The sequence below is a fragment of the Hemicordylus capensis genome, chromosome 5 (assembly GCF_027244095.1).
Source record: "Hemicordylus capensis ecotype Gifberg chromosome 5, rHemCap1.1.pri, whole genome shotgun sequence".
In the NCBI taxonomy this organism is placed as follows: domain Eukaryota; kingdom Metazoa; phylum Chordata; class Lepidosauria; order Squamata; family Cordylidae; genus Hemicordylus; species Hemicordylus capensis.
In genome coordinates, this window is record NC_069661.1 from 194,241,148 (window position 1) to 194,263,678 (window position 22,531).

General features: G+C 41.8%; 1 protein-coding gene across 18 annotated transcripts in view; it reads left to right on the forward strand.

Moving 5' to 3' along the window:
- NAV3 (neuron navigator 3) overlaps window positions 1-22,531 on the forward strand; it is an 840,967-nt gene that overhangs the window by 652,523 nt on the left and 165,913 nt on the right. For all 18 annotated transcript variants that reach the window (XM_053252192.1, XM_053252184.1, XM_053252193.1 and 15 more), the window contains 2 exons: window positions 11,727-11,835; window positions 18,909-19,292. In XM_053252192.1, the coding sequence (XP_053108167.1) occupies window positions 11,727-11,835; window positions 18,909-19,292 (493 nt within the window). The remainder of the gene's footprint in view (window positions 1-11,726; window positions 11,836-18,908; window positions 19,293-22,531) is intronic.

Sequence of the window (22,531 nt, forward strand, 5' to 3'; positions counted from 1 at the left end):
TGGGCAGATAAGTCAGCAAGTATCCAGTCTCTTTACTGTAATGGATTTTACATTTCTGCTCCAAACTGACACACATGGCAGAAAGGGCACACAAGTGAGATCAGAAATATTTGTGGTTTCATTTTTCAGAATGTCACTGGTATGAGACTGAGGAGGTTACAAATACTTCTATAGTACAGACAGTATAGTTAGTGGCTCATGATGAATTGAAGAAAGCAGACATGTTTCCCTTACAATGACATTATAGCAATGAGAGTAAGTGAAAACTGGGATATGCCATACATTTGTTGAACAGGATGATTATTGGCTAAAACAGAAAATTAAGCAGCAGACTGAAAATGTCCAGGCAAGCAGGAGGTGCAGTACATTATTCCAGGATGTCTCAGTATCTTGAGTATATTGTCATATGGAGCATACTATATTTGAAGGGAAAGTAAAGTGTGCCATCAAGTCGGGTGTTGACTCCTGGCAACCACAGAGGATACTTGGCATTAAAGCATACTCAACAATGAGTAATTGTTTTTTTTTGTCTTGCTATTATCTCATTATGTACATATGCTTCTACCTTTGCTCTGGCATCTATGGTTACTTTGTTCCGCAAAGACAGGAGCATGTGAAATTGTTAGCCATCTTATGAACAATTCTGAAAATATCTCTGGAGATGTCATCACTTCCTGAAGTCAATCACAGTGAATTTAAGCATTAAAGCTCTCCCTGTAGTGGCTGCCAAAACCACGTACTTATGTCAGATTTCCATGTGGTTGGTGTGGCATTCGAAAGGCTCTTATCCACCATACGAGTGGCACTCCAGAATTGTCTGTCTCTGATAGTGACTGCACTGCATGTGGATGCTGCATGTATAGAGCCAGCACTCAGAGCCTTTTAAATGTTGCTCCTGCCATGTGGATTGTTGGCACTGTAAGTGCTAATCGGTAGCCTCCATGTGGAGACTGTAATGTTTAAATTGCCCCTCAGTGGTTTATGAGATTGGAATGATTTTGCTCTCTGCATTTTTTTCCATTTTGCTGCCTTTCTGTTCTGTTACTACAGTTCTAATTAAAAGCATGCATTAGCTTTCCTCCTAAAATAGGAAAAGGAAACTGATTTGTTGCCAGTACAGTGATATTCTTTCTTTAAAAAGAATGCCTTTGAGCATGTGTAGCATGTGGTTGACTCACTGATGAGTGCCTGACCACAAGTTCCATCTGGCCCAGCAAATAGGTGGGGGTGGGGTGGGGTGGGGTGGCGGTGGTGGCGGGAAAGAGAAAGAGAAGAATTTCCACAATCATACATCATGATTGAAAGGTAAAGGTAAAATGTGCCATCAAGTTGGTGTTGACTGCTGGCGACCACAGAGCCCTGTAGTTGTCTTTGATAGAATACAGGAGGGGTTTACCATTGCCATCTCCCACGCAGTATGAGATGATGCCTTTCAGCATCTTCCTATATCGCTGCTCCCCAATATAGGTGTTTCCCATAGTCTGGGAAACATACCAGTGGGGATTCGAACCGGCAACCTCTTGCTTCTAGTCAAGTCATTTCCCCACTGAGCCATTAGTTATCCTTCACTATTTGCTGCCATCAGTGCAGTTAATGTTATCTTGATAATGACATATCTAAGAAGAGCACACAGGCAATTCAATCTTATTACTACTCCAGGGGTGCCCGTTTTATCCCTGCAGCTATTACACTCTTTGACGCCAAAGTCCACGCACAGCTCTTGTACAGAGTGCAGCTGGACATATACCCTAATTTCTCTAAATTAGAAGCGGTTCAGTCTAATTTCCTGAGGAATATATTTCAGGTCCCCAGCTGGGTTCCTAGAACGGTTCTATGGCTGGAAGCAGGGTTGCTCAAGATAGAGGCTAGAGCTTGGATTATTATTTTTGAATTCTGGCTTAAGCTGATTTTCCATCCCATTGGTTTAGCTCCATTGGTGCTAAAGGACATATATCACTCAAGGTGGGGAAAATGGGTGGAGGAAAGGCTATATTATTATGGTTTTTCTCCCACCACACTGCTAACCCTGGGTTATGAAAATGCCAGACTCAAAATAAGGGAAAAAATTTATGATATGGAGCAGCAAATTGCTCAGGGCTCCATTCCGGTTGGTGTCTTTTTGGGCAATCGAATTCTGAGCTTTGCCCCCGCCAACTATGTAAACCAGCTAACAGTCCCAAACTACCGCAGAGCCCTGACATTGGCCCAATGCAATGCCTTGTGCACAGCTGTGTTGGAAAGGAGATATCAAAGAATTCCATATGGAGAGTGTATTTGCCCCTGTGGCTCTGGTGAGATTGAAACGACAGCTCCTGTACTCTTGTACTGTCACTATTACCGTGATATTTGGCATAAGCTCATCTCTTCAGATATTAGCTCATATCCAGGCTGTACTGATTTTACCTAAATTTTTACCTAAATTTCCTCTTGGCAAATCAGAATGACTCTAGATCCTATAATGTGGCCAAGTTCTGTATTATAGCTAGCAAAATTCGTTTAGAGCTCATTAAGAACTAAATATTCTATGTGATTTAATACCTCTCTGTATTAATTACATAATTTTGCTGTCTTGCTACCTTTATACTCAGTATTAGTGTTGACTAACTTTTATATATAGTTTTATGTTCATAGTTTTAACTTCTAGCTTCTTCTATTTATTATACTAACTAATTTTATAGAGATTTTTTATTTTGTAGGAGTAGATTGAACCATTTTTGTCTATTTTGCTGTTGTGCTGGTCAAAGACTGAAATAAAGACTATGATAATGACATATCATTTTATTATGTTTCAGTAAGGATCAGTTTGTGCCCATGTTAGGTGTGGAGTAAGGCAAAGAGAAAGAGGGCAGAACTGAAACATAGCATGTCTGAGTTAAAACAGGCTCCATCCATTTAAATGACAGCTTCCAGGAAAATTTAGCATGGCAGGAACCCTGATATCTCTGAGAGCCCTGGTGCGATAGATGTCTTTAGGAAGGAAGAGTGGCCTAGGGTAACCAACACCATGGGCTGTTCCTGTTTAGATCACTGTAGGGTGTGGCCAGCCTGCCATCTCCTAAATCAGCCCCTGAAACCTTTTCTTCAAGGCCCCTTAAGAGCAGTCATGGGAGCATGAGGAGAGTGCCAGTGCCAATACTTGAAATGGCACAATGTAACAAAACATAACCATTGTTTTGTTATGTTATGAGGAAGGCAAAAAATTCCAATCCCAGCTGCCAGTCAGGAACCTGGATAAAATTCCTTCCCAGCAATATCAAATGGTAACTGATGGCCAGTTCATAGTAAATTAACCATTATACAGAAACAGAAGGGACACAATGCTAGAGTGTGTAGGCAAGAAAGTGTTGGCCAGTGTGCCCAAGATAGATCCTGAATTAATAGCTCAGGAATAGATATGAGCAAAGATGGTCTATTCCCTGCTCCAAAGCCCCACCCCCCAGGCTCACCAGCATAAAACTTGTGGTGTGGGGGGAACTAGGTGCATTCTTGTGTGACTGGGCAGTGGACTACACTGTTTGACATGTCTGGAGACACAGAACATTCTCCCCATTTTGCTTACCTCCTGCATAAAGCAGAAAGTATCCCCACCCAAGTCAAAATTCTGTGGAGTTGGAGACTGTGAAATAGACTAGGTCAAAGTAGCAGAGTCTGAAAACCCCCTATACCTTCCTTTTGTATGTCTTTTGAGCATGAAGCTCCTGCCCCTGTAAATGTCTCATGAGGTTGTATTCATAACTGCTTAACTCCTCCTTTCACTAGTCAGTCTGCTTATACCACTTTATCTTCTGGCTTGTGTAGACTTAGACTTATATTTAGAGACAGGAGTGAAGACCTTGGCTGGGCAAAGTACATTCCAAATATCACATATACCTTTGAGTGTAGGAATGAATAAGCTCATGTAATTATGAAATATTATATAGAAATTTAGACAACCTTAATGCAAATTGGCTACAAATAAATATTTAGGATTTTATTATGTTTATTTCAAGCATTGCATTTTGTTTTAAAACTGTTTATCGGAAATAAAATTGATTTGGGGAAAATCCACGTCCTGTAAGTTTGCCATTAGTGCAGATGGTCAGAATGCATCATGAGCATGTGCACAATTAACTATTTAAAAGACTATAACACAGCTGAGAGGGCTTTGTGCTGCACACTTAGGCCTAAGCAAGAATGTGCATGTAGTCACATCCTTTATATAAAACAGAGCTAGTAATTTATGTAGATAATGCAACACAAGTAGTATCCAGAGAAGTGAGTAATTACTTACCTGAACTTCCTGTCACAAGACAGGCAAACAGCTTGCTCAGACCACTTATATTACAAGCTGATCAGCCTCTCATCTTGTAATATAGGGCAAGAGTACATGTATATAAATGCATACACCTTCTGCCACAATGCATTGTGCCAACCTATTCAGCTCCAGAGGGTTGCTTTGATTTTGTTATCCCTGTAAATACCCATGTTTACATAACATCATAAGGGGAGCTATTGAAATGACATTTTGCAAGCTTCTGTAGAATGAACAAGAAGTAATTCTGTCATCTCTTTGATATGAAATAAGGCTGTTCTGCCAGGCCTGGACTTGGCTGCCCGTGAGAACCTCTGGGATCCACACCATCAAACCTGGCTCTGTAGCCCAGCTGTTAGCCAAGGTTAAGGGCACGAGCATGCCCATAACCCTGGTTCTGTGGTCATGCAACTACTTGGGCTGCTTGCAGTCCAAGCAGTCACAGAGATGAGTGCCTAGAGCGCCTGTCTCATGGGGGAATCCCCCAATGCACTGTGCTCATCGCATGGTGCATTGTGGGATTTGCAGAGGACGGGACACATAGTCCCAGCTTACAGAAAACTGCACGACTCCAGGGACAGCCGCTCATGTGTGCAGCTGAGCTGTGTGGCTAGGAAGCAGCGGGAAGGGCATGGAGTTTGTCTGGGGGGGGGTGAATGTAGGTTTTGTGCAGCCTTCCCCCCACCGCCTCTGATTGTGTGAATACCATTAACATGTTGCTGTAAGAACTACTACATATGGCTCAGTTCAGATGTCTAAAATAATATGGACTGGACCTTTGACTGCAACCATGTAGAAGGGAAGTCTAACTTTCTGTAAAGCATACATGTGCAAATATATCTTCAGTATGTACTCAGTGCAGTGTCCCCCACCCCACAAAAAGCAACATAGAAATCACTAGCAGTGAATTGACACTGGCTCTTTTTATGTTGGCTCTTGTCTCGATTAACTTTAGGGTAAGCAGAGTTCAACAAAGATAAGTTTGAAGTGTCTATATACAGTGAGAAGGTTGCTAATCCTCTACCTTGGCACATCTGGTTATGCCACAAGATATCTTTCTAGCACATTGTGCATGCATACAGACATGCTTATATCATGAAATGTATGTACAGGTTCACCCTGTGCTGAATCTGTTAAGTTGCTGAATGAAGGGAGAAATGACCAAAGGAACAAAAACATGGTAAATTTAGGAAGGTTTCTTTTAATTGTCCTGGGCTTTTTGTGCTTCTCCATTTGTGCTGGAGATGTAGTTATGCTTTCATTCTGCTAGCATGTGGAGTTCTTTTGTAAAAGCTACATCTCCACAAGGCAGGTTGCATCTGTTTCTAGTCTTAGATGATATTTTTCATCACCTCTGCTAAAATGTCACCTGGAGCTTTCCCAAACTGCAGGCTTTACCACGAGTGGGGTTTTGTGTTGTTTTTTTTAACCCCAGACATAAATTGGGATAGGCTCCAGTACACAGGAGAAAATCCGAATCGTGTATGGAGTGCCCTGCCCTCTGATATGTTGCATGGATTTGGGGATAAATCTGGCCGATGTGTAAATGCACACCCTCCATTCCGGTTGAGATATGAGCTAAAAGCCCCATCTGGGAATGCACCTGTTAAAGTAAAGCTCTGAAGGGCGTAGCATGTTGCAGAGTTTCCCCTCCTCAGCATGGTTATCATTTGCAAGATTTTTCCATGTGTGAAAAAACAATCTTATAGCTATTAATTCCCTCTTCCTTATGAGTTTTTATGCATATCTTTTTATGTGGACTATCAAAAATACAATTTGAACTCATTCACTGTCTTTCATACCTGATCTGAAATTCTCCTTTTTAGGAGGGGCTGGGCTATTCTGCTTAATAGCTCTTTCCCTCAGAAGACTACAAAACCTTCCTTTCAACATTTTTAGCCATTCCGGAATGATTTATTAATCCTATGCATTCAGTTATTTCGGGGGTGGAAATGAAATGCTTCATTATATAAATCTCTTCACTACAAAAAGGGATAATGAGAATTTCCGTTCCTTAAATTCTTTATACTCTGGAAAGAGGTTTATTCAGCACACACAGCAAGGTTCATTTGTAAGTCTGCTTTTAACCACCACCATCAGGGATAGCAATGACAGGAAAGAAATAGTTTTCTAAATCTTACCTTTAAAAGAAAGATAACGTTCCAAAGTACTAAAGGTAATGCTGGGGCATCCTGTCTTGCAACCCTTGGCATTTTGAATCTAGACAGAGGCTTGGGTCTTTCTGGTTTAATTTGCCAGGCTGTTTGCTGCCATGGCAGCCAGCAGCATCCACTGCAGTAGCAGTGAACAGTCATAGATCTGGGAATGCAGGTTGAATACTAAAATGCAAGGAAGCTTTTTCAGAGCTTTGCTTCGCTGGTTAATTTTGGCTCTTATTGAGCTCTGACGTGCTGGCTGCACTTGCATCTCTATCATCCTGCCTAAAGTAAGGAGCTGTGCACAGGAATGATCTAGTGAGGGAGGGAGCGTAGGAGAAGCAGTGTAGTTTTGCACCGTACTTTTGGATTTTAGAAGACGGCAGCTATTGAAAGGGATGCAGGCCAATCACTCTGATGAGACTGATGATTGGATGAAGAGAGGGAAACATCGCTGGCTTTTAGGATTACTTCTGTGCTGGAGCAGAGTGTTTGATCAACTCTCTTCTGCTTAAAGGAAATTCAAGTAAAATGACTGTAAGTACTGCAGATTAATGGGACTGGAAAGACCAGCTTAGCATCAAAAGCAACATAAATTCAGACGAAATGACTATGCCTGTCTAGTCTTTTGCGGTCTGCACACTGGATACTTAAGCTATGTTTTGCGATACTGTTAGAGAGAAGGGCTGCATGGTGTGTGAATTGTACACTGCTGGAAGATTAGCTTCTGAAACCGGCTTATAGATCCAACCCTGTCCATCAAGGAAATGTGAAACATGATTTGAAGTGAACTCTTGATAAAAATTATGCAACGACCTGCTGAACTCTCAGTGTTCAGAGGCAAGGATGCAAAAAACAGGGGTGCTCATCTTCAGAAGCAGAAGTCTTTGACCAATCTTACTCTACTGAGCGAAGGGGAAAAGAGGAGATATTCTTGCAGGGAAAACTGGTTTGGCAGTGCCTCTAGGTCAAGCCATGTTCATCATGGGAAGGAGACAGAACTTGGAAGCAGAGGCTCACTTTCCAGAGCACTATCAAAATCAGCACACTCACTTTACTATGCCAGCAACAAGTCACCGTGGGAAACAGAAGAGCTACCACCTGTCGGAGGCAGAAAATCAAGTAAGAGGCTCCGAGGATATCCGGCAGATGAATCTGGACAAGGAGGAAGGAGCAGATTGGGTGATGAAACTGTGCCCTTTAAGTCAAGTTTCACCCGCCAGAACTGGGTAGAAGAGGAAGAAGGCTGTTTACGTGAGGGAACTGCACAGCTTGATGAGGATGTTATAATAACAATGCTTGGAGACTTAGAACAAGTACTGTATAGTGATACATTGGGTGAGTTTGTTAAGTACTGATTGACATGGACAAATAGTTTCATAAGCATTAGCACATCTGCATGGAGTTGTGTTTGTTCAGAATAATGTTAGGAAACACAATTCAGTTTGTGATCACTGTAAAAAGGTGTGTGTGGGGGGGTTGTGTACAGCTTTTAGGTATAGAGATTAAATAAAGTCTACTTTGGGAATCTCTTCTGAAGGATATGCTGGGGGCAACACATGATTGCCTTCTTTATTCACACCAGAGCTCACCTTGAAACAATGAGGACTGGGAGAATGTGAACTTACCTGTTTGAATAATGCTTGCTTTGTATAAATGGGAATGCCATAGTCACACTAGCTGTTTCCCAGTTTGAAGAGGGGATGTGACAGAATGGCTACTTTCGTTACCCATTTCTTACTCTGCTTCTCATTTTGTTGCTCTTTCTTCCACATGTTAGGGCCTTATTCAGTGTGAATGCTGTCATGGCCAGGTAGCTGTGTAAGTTTAGCCAGTTTATTCTAAATATTTTATTTAAGCTGAAATCCACTGTTGATAACTTTCCGCTTCATTAATCTAAAATTAGGCAACCCACAAATGAAATAAGGTTTGATTTATTTAGGCAATACCATGGCCTACTTTCTGCTCTAGGCTCAAACCTCTCCCTGCAGAAAACTCATCCATAAATATAGGCTTTGAACAGAATTGTGAGTGCCAAGGCTTCACAGACTAGCTCTATCAGCACAAGCAAGTAGGCATCGGTAATCCTCAGCCATAGGTGCTTCAAAGGATTTGTGTGCAGCTGGTTGTACTTTTCATCTTCCTCCACTCAGACATGTGGGTCACTGAAAGTGTTGAATCCAGAAGGTTTGTGTAATTAAATTTATGGAAGTCTGTGTCGTCTCCTTTGCCAGGTCTTTGACTCTTCCTTTTGCAGATTACTTAGTGATACACACACACACACACACTTATGCTCATATTGGGGCTAAAGCTCTCTGTAAGGTATGATTTGTGAAAATTTTGAATTTGCACTTTTGGAAAAGAGATTACAGGGTTTGTCAAATTAGGAACTCGTTGTGTGTTTCTGCCCTGTTGTACAACTTGGAAGAAATTCCTACTCCTCTCCATGTTATCTGCCATTCAGCACATTTATGACTTGGGGGTTAAGAAAGAGGCATTTTCACATTCAATATTTTGTGCTGTAGTACAAAGCCAGATTTGTATGACTGTAACTGATGTTTGCTTTCCACAAGAAGCCAGATGTTTTATGTTACATCAGTTCTGAAGTTGTGATAGTGAAACAGAGATAATCATTTGTGACTTTTGCCTTTTCTATGAGATAATGTGGCAACAACAGGAGGAAAACATGGCTGATAATATCTATACATTTTTCAGTTTCCCCTCTGAAAATGACAAAATTTTCATTGTGCTATTCATTAGACCTCTGCTAACTGAGCAAAGAGGCACATTTTAAGAAGTGATTCTCTTTATTTAGCAGGGGGAGAACAACTCGCCCTATCCTTCCCAGCACAACATCCCTCCAGTGGCTGTTGCTGGTGTCTATATTATGTTTCTTTTTTAGATTGTGGCTCCTTTGGGGACAGGGAGCATCTATCTATCTATCTATCTATCTATCTATCTATCTATCTATCTATCTATCTGTAAACCATTATGGGGACTTGTTGAAAAGCAGTATATAAATATTTGTTGTTTTCGTAGTATTATATTGTACTGAAACCTATGTAACACCCCACTAAAACCTGTCCTTGAACAATTGCTAGTGAACAATGGGAAAACAAATGTTCACCACTATCCACAAGCTCAAGTTCTTACATTGCACTGCACGTTGCATTTGCATCCCTATTGTAAGGTGTACATGCATGGATAATGGTTTTAAGACTTGAAACAGCTTTGTCCTCTCCTTTAATCAAGTTTTTGACACAACATAATATGAAACATTAACTTAATATTAGAATAGAGGGGTTACTTCAGGATATTTTCTTTCATTAGAGGCTTCTTTGTTCCTCAATAAAGGATGGTTTTGAGTCCTAGAAAATGTATTTGTGAAAGGCAGACTGTGTGATGGCAGGTGTTTGTTGATGATTGGCTGGATTTTCTTGATGGGCCAATCCAAGATAATCAGGAATCTTGGTCTACTTTTCTTTGAGGGCTCACCCAAATGGTTGTTACCTGTTTAGGAAGGATTTCTTGGTCCAAGATAGTCTGGAAGTAAGACAATGGAGACATAACCACCCTGAGCCATTTTTGGAAGGGCGGTATAGAAATCAAATAAATAAATAAAGCAGAAAGCAGCACTAAAGCAGGATTGTGACACTTGGAATGCTCTACCTGCCCTCACAGCTCAGTGTAAATAGGCTTATAGGGAATAACTGCACTGGGCCGAGATGACTTGCTTGATGTATCTGTTAACACAATAGAGACTCATTCACTCTATTGAAGACACATTGGAGGTCTTCACCCTGCTTATCCTATGAAAAGTTGTCATTACAGATGACAGGCGGTGTTATATTACCCTGAGGTGTGTGTCTGTGTGTGTGTGATGGAGTGCATAGTGGCCCATTTTCTATTCAAAAGGAAGGTGAGTCCCCAAGTTGGGAGCAGGAAAGAAACTGAGTCAACATAAGCACAGGAAGAAGTTTTCATCTGGAAATCAGTAGCTTTTCATATGTCTGCTTAAAACTAGGGCTGTGCAGTCATGTCAATCTGACAGAGGAAGTTCTATCACGATAGGTGGGAAGCCGTCCTGCGGTCATAGCTGAATTCCTTGGATTCCAACATGTCTGTTGAACTGGATCTAGATTTGACCCCTGCCTACCCTGTGCCATGCCCTGCAATCTCATGCACTCTTCTGCTCCACATCCTTTGCCTGGGACCCAAGTGGGACAGTAGACAGGCTCTGCAACATCCTTTTCACTCTGTGTAGGAACACTCAGCCAGCTGCTTTGCCTTTTTGACGACCCCCGGGGGAATGAGTGGCTCTGGGATTTGTAGTTTGTATGATTTGCAACTGTGTTTGCAGTGTCAGAAAAATATATGAACCCCAGAGTAACTCATACCCCTTGGGGACCTAAGAAGAGAATTTAGAGGATCAACAAAAATGCCTTCTTAATAGAAACCATGCTTGAAGGCAGTGCAGCTGACTGAGTGCGCCCTACATGTCATTGGTTAAAAGAATTGATATGGTGAATAGTAATGGTTTCACCATCATGAAAAGCACACAAGAATATGGTGTGGTGTGGTTGTTTGCACTACTGTGAAATTCCATGAATGTTGGTAACTTAGATTTTGTCTAGAAGCACACACAATCAGAGAAAAGGCTTCACATGGTATCAGAAATGGTCAGCATGCAGATCAGACACAGAAACATATCTTCTTCTGCTCTCTGATTACTTACTCCTTACATCCCTCAGAAGACAATGTAATGGCAGAACAAGGAGATCTCACAATCATTTTGGTAGAAAGGCTCTCCCTGGCCATGTAGTTCTGTTGCTGATGTATTCTCCTTGTAAGGGGGTCAGGGAACAAGCAGTGAAGGAGTGGGAAGAGGACACAAGCCCACTCCTCATGACTTCCAAGGTACAATTTACTGGTGAAATAAAGGCAATTGACAGGTATCAAAACCAAATAATAGTTTAAAGTTATAGTAGTGTCTTTACTTTCATATATGCTGAATCTGTATTCTTTTATCTAAAGATGCTCTTGTATTTATGGAATCTGAAGAAACTATTGGATTTTAAATCTTGACTGTAGCATTAGCTACTTTGTTGCTATGAAAGTTCACATGATAGAAATTATTCCTGTTGTGTCAGTTTATTGTATTAAAAAGGATGCATATGTATAACTAAAATTCAGGTGGGGATCTCTGTGCTGTTCAGGTTTTTATTGGACATGCAATATACTGTTTGCTTTACTTGTGTATATATATTTTCCCATTCCAGGGGAAGATCCTGAAGCAAGAAGAATGAGAACTGTAAAGAATATAGCTGATCTAAGGCAGAACTTGGAAGAAACTATGTCTAGCCTTAGAGGAACTCAGATAAGCCACAGGTACTATTTAAGGCTGAAATTACTTAAATCTGGTGATAAAAGGTCAGCAGTGAAACCTTATAAACTAGATCTTGCAAGGAAAAGCCTTAATTCAGTTTTGTTTGAACAGTGTTCTGCTCCCTAAGCCTGATTCTCTCAGTAGTAGATCCTAAAAGCAGAGGTGTATCTAGGGAAAATAGTGCCTAGGGCAAGCACTGAAATTGCGCCCCCTGTCCAAACATCTGACACCCATCTTTCTGATAACTTTACCATAATATCAGCTGAAAAATATAGGTCAAGCTCGTTAATCTTTTAATATTTCAAAAACTATTTAGCAGTGATGTAGCCAGACCAAAAAATGCTGGAAAATGACAAATTTCAGTATGCTGGGACTCATGAAATACCCAAATACTATGTGGAGGTGTACTTGGAGAACTAAACAGAAGTGCCTGTCTAATTCTCTACTATGTATTGTAGCATCACTATTATGTAAGTTTTAAAAATAAATGGAGAATTTGACTTTCCCAGATACGCTGAAAACAAATAAAGGATATGCAGAGTAAACTGTGTCACTGCTTGGAATATATTCTAGTATTTCAGAAAGACAGTTAAAATGAGAGAAAGAGAGCAAGAAACTCCCAGTGGGCCTTAATACTAAGGATTTCACACTAATTCAAAGACAAACTCACCATTAATAGCCATATTATTAAGACATCACATTTAACTCACTTATCACAAGAAGCAAAGTAAGAGCAAATGAATACAATCCTAGTTCATAAGCTTCAGCTCAGTATTCACAAGCCCTGATTCTCTGTATATAGTGCCAAACTGAATATGTATACAGTGAATTATATTATATTATTATTTTTTACCTGTAGCCCCTTTCGGGGGCTTCCTAAAGGCCGTGGGGGGTCTGCAAAGGTTCCCCCTCCCCCTGCTGGCCTCTTAATTCACTGCTGCAGTCCATCCCAGGCTAAGGGCCTTGATGGGACCATTTGAGCATGTGCGGTGGCCATTTTTAAAATAATATATATATTTAAAATGGCTGCCAAAAACAAAATGGCCACCACGCATGCTCAAATGGCCTCTGTTCAGCCTGGCATTCCCTAGGGACTTGCAGAGGCCATTTAAGCATGCACGGTGGCCATTTTGTTTTTGCCGGCCATTTTTTTTTAAAAAAAAAGTAAAAATGCCCCCCTTCAAGTGGCGCCCCGGGCACGTGCCCTGCCTGCCCCATCATAGATACGCCCCTGCCTAAAAGTTCTTAGTTACTCACTTCCTTTCTACTTCCTTAATGAAGGTGTGAATGAAGTATAGGATAATATATAGAAGAATTTAGGTTGTATAGGTAATGAGCTTAAAGAGGAGAGCTGGTCTTGTGGTTGCAAGCATGACTTGTCTGCTTAGCTAAGCAGGGTCCACCCTGGTTGCATATGGAAGGGAGACTAGAAGTGTGAGCACTGTAAGATATTCCCCTTAGGGGATGGAGCCGCTCTGGGAAGAGCAGAAGGTTCCAAGTTCCCTCCCTGGCTTCTCCAGGACAGGGCTGAGAGAGATTCCTGCCTATACCCTTGGAGAAGCCGCTGCCAGTCTGTGAAGACAGTACTGAGCTAGATAGACCAATGGTCTGACTCAGTGTATGGCAGCTTCCTATGTTCCTAAGAGCTGAATTTGATGAAGACTAAGCAAAGGGTTAAACTTGATTAAATCTAAGCTTAAGAATCATCCATAAGCAAATGGACAGTGAGCATATGATGCTCAAAAAGCATAAGCTGTAACTTGTGCTTCAAGAAGATGTGGCTATTTAGGAAGGGAACAAAAATTAATGATTAATGATACTGTGTCTGGATATCTAAATACTGGACTCCTATGTCAAAGATAAACACACATTCTGCACATTATTAATATATTATGGGCCTTGCTTGAAAGAGTTTTGATATGATTATTTATCCTCATGCTTCTATAACGCATGGCAACAGTCAGTGTGCACAGAGGCACTCTTACCCCTAGACTTCAGGGCCTCCACAGCCCCTGGACCCGCCTAAATCCTCTTTAGTATGTCCCGGATGGTGTGGTTGCCTGGTGGAGCATGATGATGCTTAATTTTCAGGGGAGGGGGCTCTACAAAAGTCTTTAGATCCAGACTCCAAAATTATATAGGTGCACCTCTGATTGTGCATCATGTAAAGGTGCTCCATACCAGCACCATGTATTCATGCATGAAAGAACGTAGGAAAAAAATGTATGGTACTGGGAAATGATCCCTCCTAGATGTGGATGAGAAGCATCTGATTACCATGGGCAAGGCACCAGTAGGGCTCTGCTTAAGAGGGCAGGGCCTTCTATTATTTAGGCATCCTAAACATCACATTTAGGTGCTGGAGTAGTGAAGAGATATGTGGCCCTGTGGAGAAGAATGCATTTCAAAGCTAAGATTTTTGGAGGTGCAGCAAACAGATCTATGATAATACTGTCATTTGTTAATCTTGATGGAGACATTCAAACCCTCTTCAGATGTTTCTGACTACCATGGTGGTTACAGCGAGGAAGGCCTCCTTCACCGCTGTCTGTCAGCCCCTCCTACTGGGTGCTCATAGTTATGGCACCATTTGTCTGAAGGGGAGAGCGCCATAATCGTGATGGCTGGTGCTTCCGTAAGTGGCAATCTTGGATGATCCCAGTTGCTACTCATGGAAGCACCGGCCATCATGGTTCCAGTGCTTCCCCCTTCAGACAAGCAGTGCCATAACCATGAGCGCACAGCAGGTGGGGTTGACAGAGGCAGGGCGGAAATACTTCCCTGCTTTTGCAGCGCTGCAGCGCTCAGTAACATCTGAAGAGGGCTTTTGTCTTAAGGCAGTGAAGCCAAGGCTGCACTGTTTGTTGACTTTATTTTAATTTTTGTCTAATTCTAACTTATTTGGGTGACACATACTTTAACAAAAGAGAAGCATGTATACAGTGTTAAGTGTTCTCAAATCACTATGAAAGCTTAAATGACCTATTAATGTTAGCTAGATACCAATGCTTCATTGCTGATTTTACTGATTGACTCATCAAATAACAAACAGGATTTCAAAAATAATATTTGATCCCACAGTAGCTAATATTATATACTGTCAAGTTTGCCCTAGGCCCTGTTAATCACATGTAAATTGTTGATAGTGCTGTTCCAGAAAATATATATATCAGATGAATTTATTAATGGTTTGACCCAGTCCCAGCAATGGTCAGATCATGTACTCAATCTCCAGGGTGGTCTGGATCTCATTAAACTGATACATCGGGCTAGAGGTGGGCAGGCTTACCTTTACTAAAGAGTCTGCTTCTCTGATGAAATAGACTGTCTTCTGGGCAGCCATGGCAGTGTTTCAAATCACAACCTTTTCTGCCTGGTCTTGCCCTATAATGCACCAGGAAAGGAATGAACATCCAGATATTGGGTCTTTTCCCTGTTGCACTCCGGGGTGGTGGGGGTGGGGGTGGCCACACCCTATAAGTAATTGCTCAGTTGCACAGGCAATGTAGGGATATATCTCTGTTTTGATGCAGCAGCAGTTTCATTAGCCTGTCAAGAGTGCCACAGTCCAATGGCTGAGAAAAAACTGAGTTTTTTTCCTTGGCATATCCTCAAAATTCTCCTTCAGATTTCACTTTGGCAAAATTGTGATTTGAACAGCTGCAGCATTCTGAGGGTGTGATGAAACTGCTGCCACACATGCCCTTAGCTCTGAACTGTGAGCATTCCTGTCTACAGGCCTTCCCAACCATCCCAAAGGCTGTGAAGTCAGGGAGTCATTTCACTATCTCCCTGCATCTAATCATGTGAAATCAATACTTATGTAGGAGCCCTACAATATAGCAATAGCAATAGCACTTACATTTATATACCGCTCTATAGCAGAAGCTCTCTAAGCGGTTTACAATGATTTAGCATATTGCCCCCAACATTCTGGGTACTCATTTTACCAACCTCGGAAGGATGGAAGGCTGAGTCAACCTTGAGCCCCTAGTCAGGATCGAACTTGTAACCTTCTGGTTACAGGGCGGCAGTTTTACCACTGCGCCAACAGGGGCTCAAATATAGGTATGTGTGTTTCTTGACAAATACATAAACTGCATTTGGGGAAATCTTAAGGTGAGGTTTAAGTGACCCAATCTCAACTACCCAAAGCAAATCTGGAAATGGGATTTAATTCTATAACCAGGGTTCTCAAACTCTGATCCTGAGATGTGGTTGAACCACAGCTCCCATCACCCCCATCCCATGGTTCAATCAATGTGGCTGGGAGTGATGGTAGCTGGGCCAGTCACTTCTCTCTCAGCCTAACCTACATCACAGGGTTGTTTTGAGGAGAAACCTAAGTATGTAGTACACCGCTCCTTGGAGGAAGAGCGGGATATAAATGTAAAAATTAATTAAACAAATAAATAAACATCTGGGCACCCAAATATGAGAACCCCTACTATCACCCATGGAAAAATCTGTTATAGGATCCACTGTATAAGCCATGGAAAAATAATTACAGTACAATATTCATAAATTCACTGGAGGTTGAGATAGTAGGCCAGTTATTATAGCACATGCTACAGCCTCTTGCAAAACTATATAGCTGTATATAGCTGACCTCCTTTTTATGAGGTTCAGTTTTTTTATTCCAGCCTTTGGGTTGCATATTTTCCCCTTTCCTGATGGTTAGCATCTTTATTTATTTAACATTTAACATATTTTAATGTTCTCAACAATCTCCTTAGCAGCCTTAAATGAGGCTGCCATACTTTCCTTGTTCAGCAAGTTTTCCCTCTGAGTTCCCAAGAGAATGTTTTTTCCCCTAAGGTTTCTTGTTCCTCTTCATATTGGCCTTGTTTTACAAATCTGCTTGTGCTGTGATTTGGCACAATTTTTGTTGTGAGTGTTATCTCATCTTTCATTCTGATATGGTAGTAGAGATTCCTAAGCCTGAAATGTCATTTTGAAACTATTTAATGGACTGGATAAGTTTGCATAGATGCATTGTTCTGGGATATCACAAACTCCAATGCTATTTAATACGTATTTTTGTTCTGGAATAGTTCTATAAACAACCCCTGCTAATGGCCAAGAGGCACCTTTTTGAAGTGATGGCTCTCTTAAATTTACCAGGGGGGAGAACAACTGTCCATATTCACCCCAGCATAGCATCTTTCTAGTGTTTCCCGTGTGCATGTATATGTTACTTTAGATTGTGGGTCCTTTTGATCACATGATGATGATATAAACATATATTGAAATTTTTGCTATTCAAATAAAACAAAAACAAAACATAAATATATGGTTCAAGATAAAATATCAAATTGTTGGCTGGACTGAATGATACCTGTCCCTAATTCATCCTATATGAAATAGAAGGGACTGAAAGTACTTCCTTCTACACACACATGCAGTGCACCCCCTGTTCTCAGTTGTTGATCTTTGAGTAGGGCCTCCATATGTGCATAGGTCCAAATCATGTGATCAGTTCCCAGATATTATCCTGGATAATCTATATATTTAATTCTTAAGACATATCTGTGGCTAATCCCATGTGTGGCAACTCTTGTGAGAATTTGGAGAGCTGCAGGATAGCCACGGGGACGGGGAAGAAAACAGCCATGGTGGCCGGTGGAGGCGGCCTGTCAGTGGAGCCGTGCCAGCGGAACTGTGCCGGCAGAAGGAGGCGGCTAACCAGTGGAACCACACGGCAGAAAGAGGCGGCCAGCAGAGGCAGCGGTGGCGGGCTGGCTGGGTGGAGGTGGCTGGCGGTGGGTGGGAAAGTAAGCACTGGTGGCTGGCTGGCGAAAAAACAATGGCGGCAGCAGTCGTGAGAAAATGGCTGGGCCAAACTAGAGGCGCAGATGTTCTGCGCCTGGCCCAGCTAATATATATGATTCTGTTAAGATTTTGGTTGAATGTTAGCTCCTTAATAGTAAAAGTAGTTTGACAATGGAACTAATTAATTATCTGGGATGAGGGACAGTTATCTGTTACGGATGCTCTAGGTCTGAATTTCTTTCAGGGGGTCAAAACAGATGGACTATAGGAGCCCTTCAAATTCTGTGCAGAGCAGGAGCATACTCATTCCCTAGCAGGGGTGTAGGGAGGTTGGTGTGGGCCCTGGGACAAGCAGTGAAGATGGGTCCGTGCCCCCCCCAGCCCCGCATTATCTTCTCATCTCCCTCCCCCACCATGCCTTTGTTGCAAAAGAAGTGTAATGACTGATGAAAAACAAAACATTATTGACACATCCTTTTTCTTACTCCTATGCAGATAATTTCACACGTTCCTATGCATGCAGACACTTTCACACAAATGCTTGCACAAATGCATTTTTCTGGCTCTGAACTATATATATTTTAACATATATGCCTAATAGCTACATCTATACTTCCTGGAGAGGGCTCATCTTCTTTTGAAGCTAAGATGAATCCTCTGAACAGGAACCCACAGCTTGCCAATGAGCTGGAGAGTAGGAGGGGGAGAGTGAAGTGTAAGTTGTCATCCAGCCAGTGGTCCCCTTCCCTCAGGGGCCCAGGAACATTTGTCCCCCATTGTTCAATTATTTAGCTACAGCTAGAGCACACACATAGTAGAGCTTGGGGACAGTTGTCATCCTATTTAGCCACAACCTGTCTGTCATAGCCACAAAATCATTTTCATCACAGCTCGAAAGCCAAAAACAGATAAGCTGTCCAAGATGCCAGCATTAGTTTGGCCTTGAGGTTTTTAAAATCTCCATTTGAATTGTGGTGTGTTAGAGATATTCATCTTCTTCCACTAAAGTGACACATTTCTGGTTTTTTCCACAGGCTAGATTTTGAATTACATTTTTTCCTTCTCGTGTAAGATGATGAAAGTAGCATGCTCCTGTGAGAAAGTGTCACAGAGTCTTGAATAAGAAAGGACTTTCTAAAGGGAGTGTGTGTGTGTGTGTGTGTTTGTGTGTGAGAGAGAGACAGATTGGGGGGCTTTAAATATAGACTCCTCCATTTTGCATAAGCCTTTTTTTTGTTTCTACTTTTTTCTATACTCAGAAGTATAGAAAGCACAGTTCATCAGTTTTTGTTTTGCTTGACAGCACATTGGAGACAACATTTGACAGCACTGTGACAACTGAAGTAAATGGGCGAAGCATTCCAGCTTTGACAAGCCGTTCCTCTCCAGTGACCTGGAGACTTGGACAAGCTAGTCCTCGTCTCCAGGCAGGTGATGCTCCTTCCCTGGGCGCAGGGTATCCTCGCAGTGGTGCTAGTCGCTTCATCCATACTGACCCTTCTCGGTTCATGTACACTACACCTCTTCGCCGTGCAGCTGTTTCTCGCCTCGGGAACATACCCCAGATTGACATGAGTGAAAAAGGAAATAGTGATCTGGACATCTCATCTGATGTAGATGTTGGCGGTTACATGAGCGATGGGGACATTCTTGGGAAGAGCCTCCGAGCTGATGACATCAACAGTGGGTAAGTTTTTGTTTCTCCAAACCCACATATAATACAGTTTTGATTTTGTACAATCTGTTCCGATTTTAGTTCTTTTATACTGAGAACAGAACTAAAGCCAGGACAGATGATGCAAAATCAAGCACCATATGGTGCAAACCGTCTACTGATGTGGGTCAGTCACCAAGAGTTTATACCGGTGTTCCCAAGACATTTACTGTCTCTCTTTTACTTTCCTGCCATCAGTCAAACTGCTGGATTTTGACCTATAAACCCTTACATTTCTTATGCCCCTTTGATACTTCCTTATATTCCATTGTGATCTAATATAGTACACGATTTCTGTACCGTCTTTGCATGAGGTCCAAACATCAAGATCTTATATAGAGGTATCCTTGCTAGCTTGCCTACAGTTGGGTCATGCACATCTCCTTGAGACTCACTGAAGGCTGAGACTTTACTGGAAGCTCTGTAAGACCTTTTGAATAGTGATAATTAAGCAGTTATGGAACCATTTTTAGTCAAATTTCATATTGTATTTTAGTTCAACATTAATTCAGTATTACTATCCTCAGGCCCTTTGGATATGATAGGTTAGAAATGGAATTAAATCATCTATGCATTAATGATGTTCCTACTAGTTCCTTTTACATCTTTGTGAGTTGTGCACCTGCCATTTATTGTGGCCTGCTAAGTGCTCCAGAGACCCCCCTGTTTTTGAAGTCGCAAGCAGATAGCAAAACCTGAAGGTTCATCAAGCTAACATTGGAAGGAGAACTGGTCTTGTGGCAGAAAGCATGAATCGTCCACTTTGCCAAACAGGGTTATTCCTGGTTTGTATTTGACTGGGAGACTACATGTGAGCACTCTAAGATATTTCCCTCAGGGGATGGAGCCGCTCTGGGAAGAGCATCTGCATGCGTGTATGCAGAAGGTTCCAAGTTTCCTCCCTGGCATCTCCAAGATAGGGCTGAGAGAAACTCCTGCCTGCAACCTTGGAGAAGCTGCTGCCAGTCTGTGTAGACAATAGGGATGCGCGAAACGTTTTGGATACAAAAGGTTTTGTACCCAAAACAGCCTGTTTCGGGTGTTTTGTAGACAAAACAAAACACCCATTTTCCAGATCCAAAAGTTTTGCATACAAAACAAAATGTCCCTGTTTCGGCTACAAAACGTTTTGTTGTTTCGGACCTCCATTTTGTGGTGATCTCTGAGTCAGTCTCCATTTTGTGTTTGACATCTCTTTGAATTTCCCACTCTTCCAGCCTTCTGATCAGTGACCTAAATCATGGGCTGACGTGCTGACAATTCCCTCCTTGTTCCCCATTGGCTCTTTTGCTTCTTCCCACTCTTTACTGACCCCACATTGGCCAGGGGAAGGGTTGCTAACTCATGGGGTGCTGGGTTCTGCTGTTTCTGTGGTGTTCTGAGTGTAGATTCTCTGGTAGCATATGAGAGTGGATTCTTGTTTTTCACTGAAAATCTCATATGCTACCAGAGAATCTACAATGAACGCCTCAGAAACAACAAAACCCAGTACCCCACAGGCTTGTGGGTATGGGGGTGGTTGGCACCCTATGTGCACTACACAACCCCTTGCTCTGGGCAACCCCAGTGCCCCCCAAGTGGAATTATGGGGCTGCTGAAACCTCCATTATTCCCTATGGGAGAAATCTTAAAGACACGTAAACTTCAAAAAACCACAAAAGATCAGCCCTTTGCCCAATTCCTTTGAAATAATTCTGGAAGTTTCCTTGCCCCCATTGGGCACTACCACCCACCACACTCTGGGTCATTCCTTTCACCTTGATTTGAAGCAATACATTTGCTGGAATCCCCATTATTCCCTATGGGAAAATTCTTAAAGATGTGTAAACTTAAAAAAAATTCACCAAAGAAAATCAGCCCTTTGCCTAATTCCTTTGAAATTTGGGTGGTAGCTTCCACCCATTGGACACTACCACCACCACCCACTCTTTTTGCCCTGGGATCCTTTTTAAAAATCCAAATCGATTCGGATTCGGAAAATTTGGCTACAAAACAAAACAGGGCTGATTCGGATTCAGAAAATTTGGGTACAAAACAAAACGGGGATGTTTTGATTCGGATACAAATCGAAACATGAAAATTCCAAAATGCACACCCCTAGTAGACAATACTGAGCTCAATGAACCAATGGTCTGACTCAGTATAAGGGAGCTTTCTATGTTTCTATGACCAATAGCCCCATGGTAGAGCATCTGCGTGCTTGCAAGCAGATTGCAACTTCAATGCTTGGCATCTCCAAACAGGGCTGGGAGAGACTCCTGCCTGAAACCTTGGAGAGCTGCTGACAGTCTGGGAAGACAATATTGAGCTAGATGGACTAATGATCTGACTTGGTATAAGGCAGCTTGCTATATGGGCTACCTCATGTGGCTGATGGGTTGTGTTTGGTTTTGTGCACCACAATTTGCAAAGGTCTGATTTAGATCAATTCTTTTAAAGCTAACAGTGGATTTGCTGCTCTTTTCAGTAGAAGCTGAAAAAGGCCTATATGATCTTAACACATTGTATTGGGGATTGTTCCAGTTTCTCTGTTATCACATAAACTAAAGTTTTCATTTTGTGGTGCCTAGCATTTCTTCTACATGAATGGCAGACGTATTTCAGGGGAAAAACCTTTTCTTACAGACATGCATTTTGTGTACCTGCCTGTCAGATTCAGTCTGTTGTAGACTTGAGTAACAAGGTTTTCTGCAGTTTCTCAATTGAGTGTATATATTATAGCTGACCACAGGGATATTCCCAGAGATGGGAAGGCATCGTTCATTAACTTCATCTAGTAGGAGCTAGAAGACCATTGTTTGTAGTCTTCTATTTTTCAGGAACTGTTGGCTGTTAGATGATAAAATAAAATGGTTGCATTCCAAGGATAAGGAGTTTAACTCCACAGCAACATAGACGTCTTTAAGGTTTCAGTAGAATACTACTACACATATTTATATACCACTTTTTAATTAAAGTTTTCAAAGCAATTTACATAGAAAAAATAACAAATAAATAAGATGGTTCCCTGTCCCCAAAGGGCTCACAGTCTTAAAAACATAAGGTAGACACCAACAACAGTCACTAGAGGAATGCTGTGCTGATAGTGGATAAGGTCAGTTGCTCTCGCCTTGCTAAATATAAAGAGAATTATCACTTTAAAAGGTGCCTCAGTTAGCAGTAAAGGTAAAGTGTGCCATCGAGCCGGTGTTGACTCCTGGCGACCACAGGGC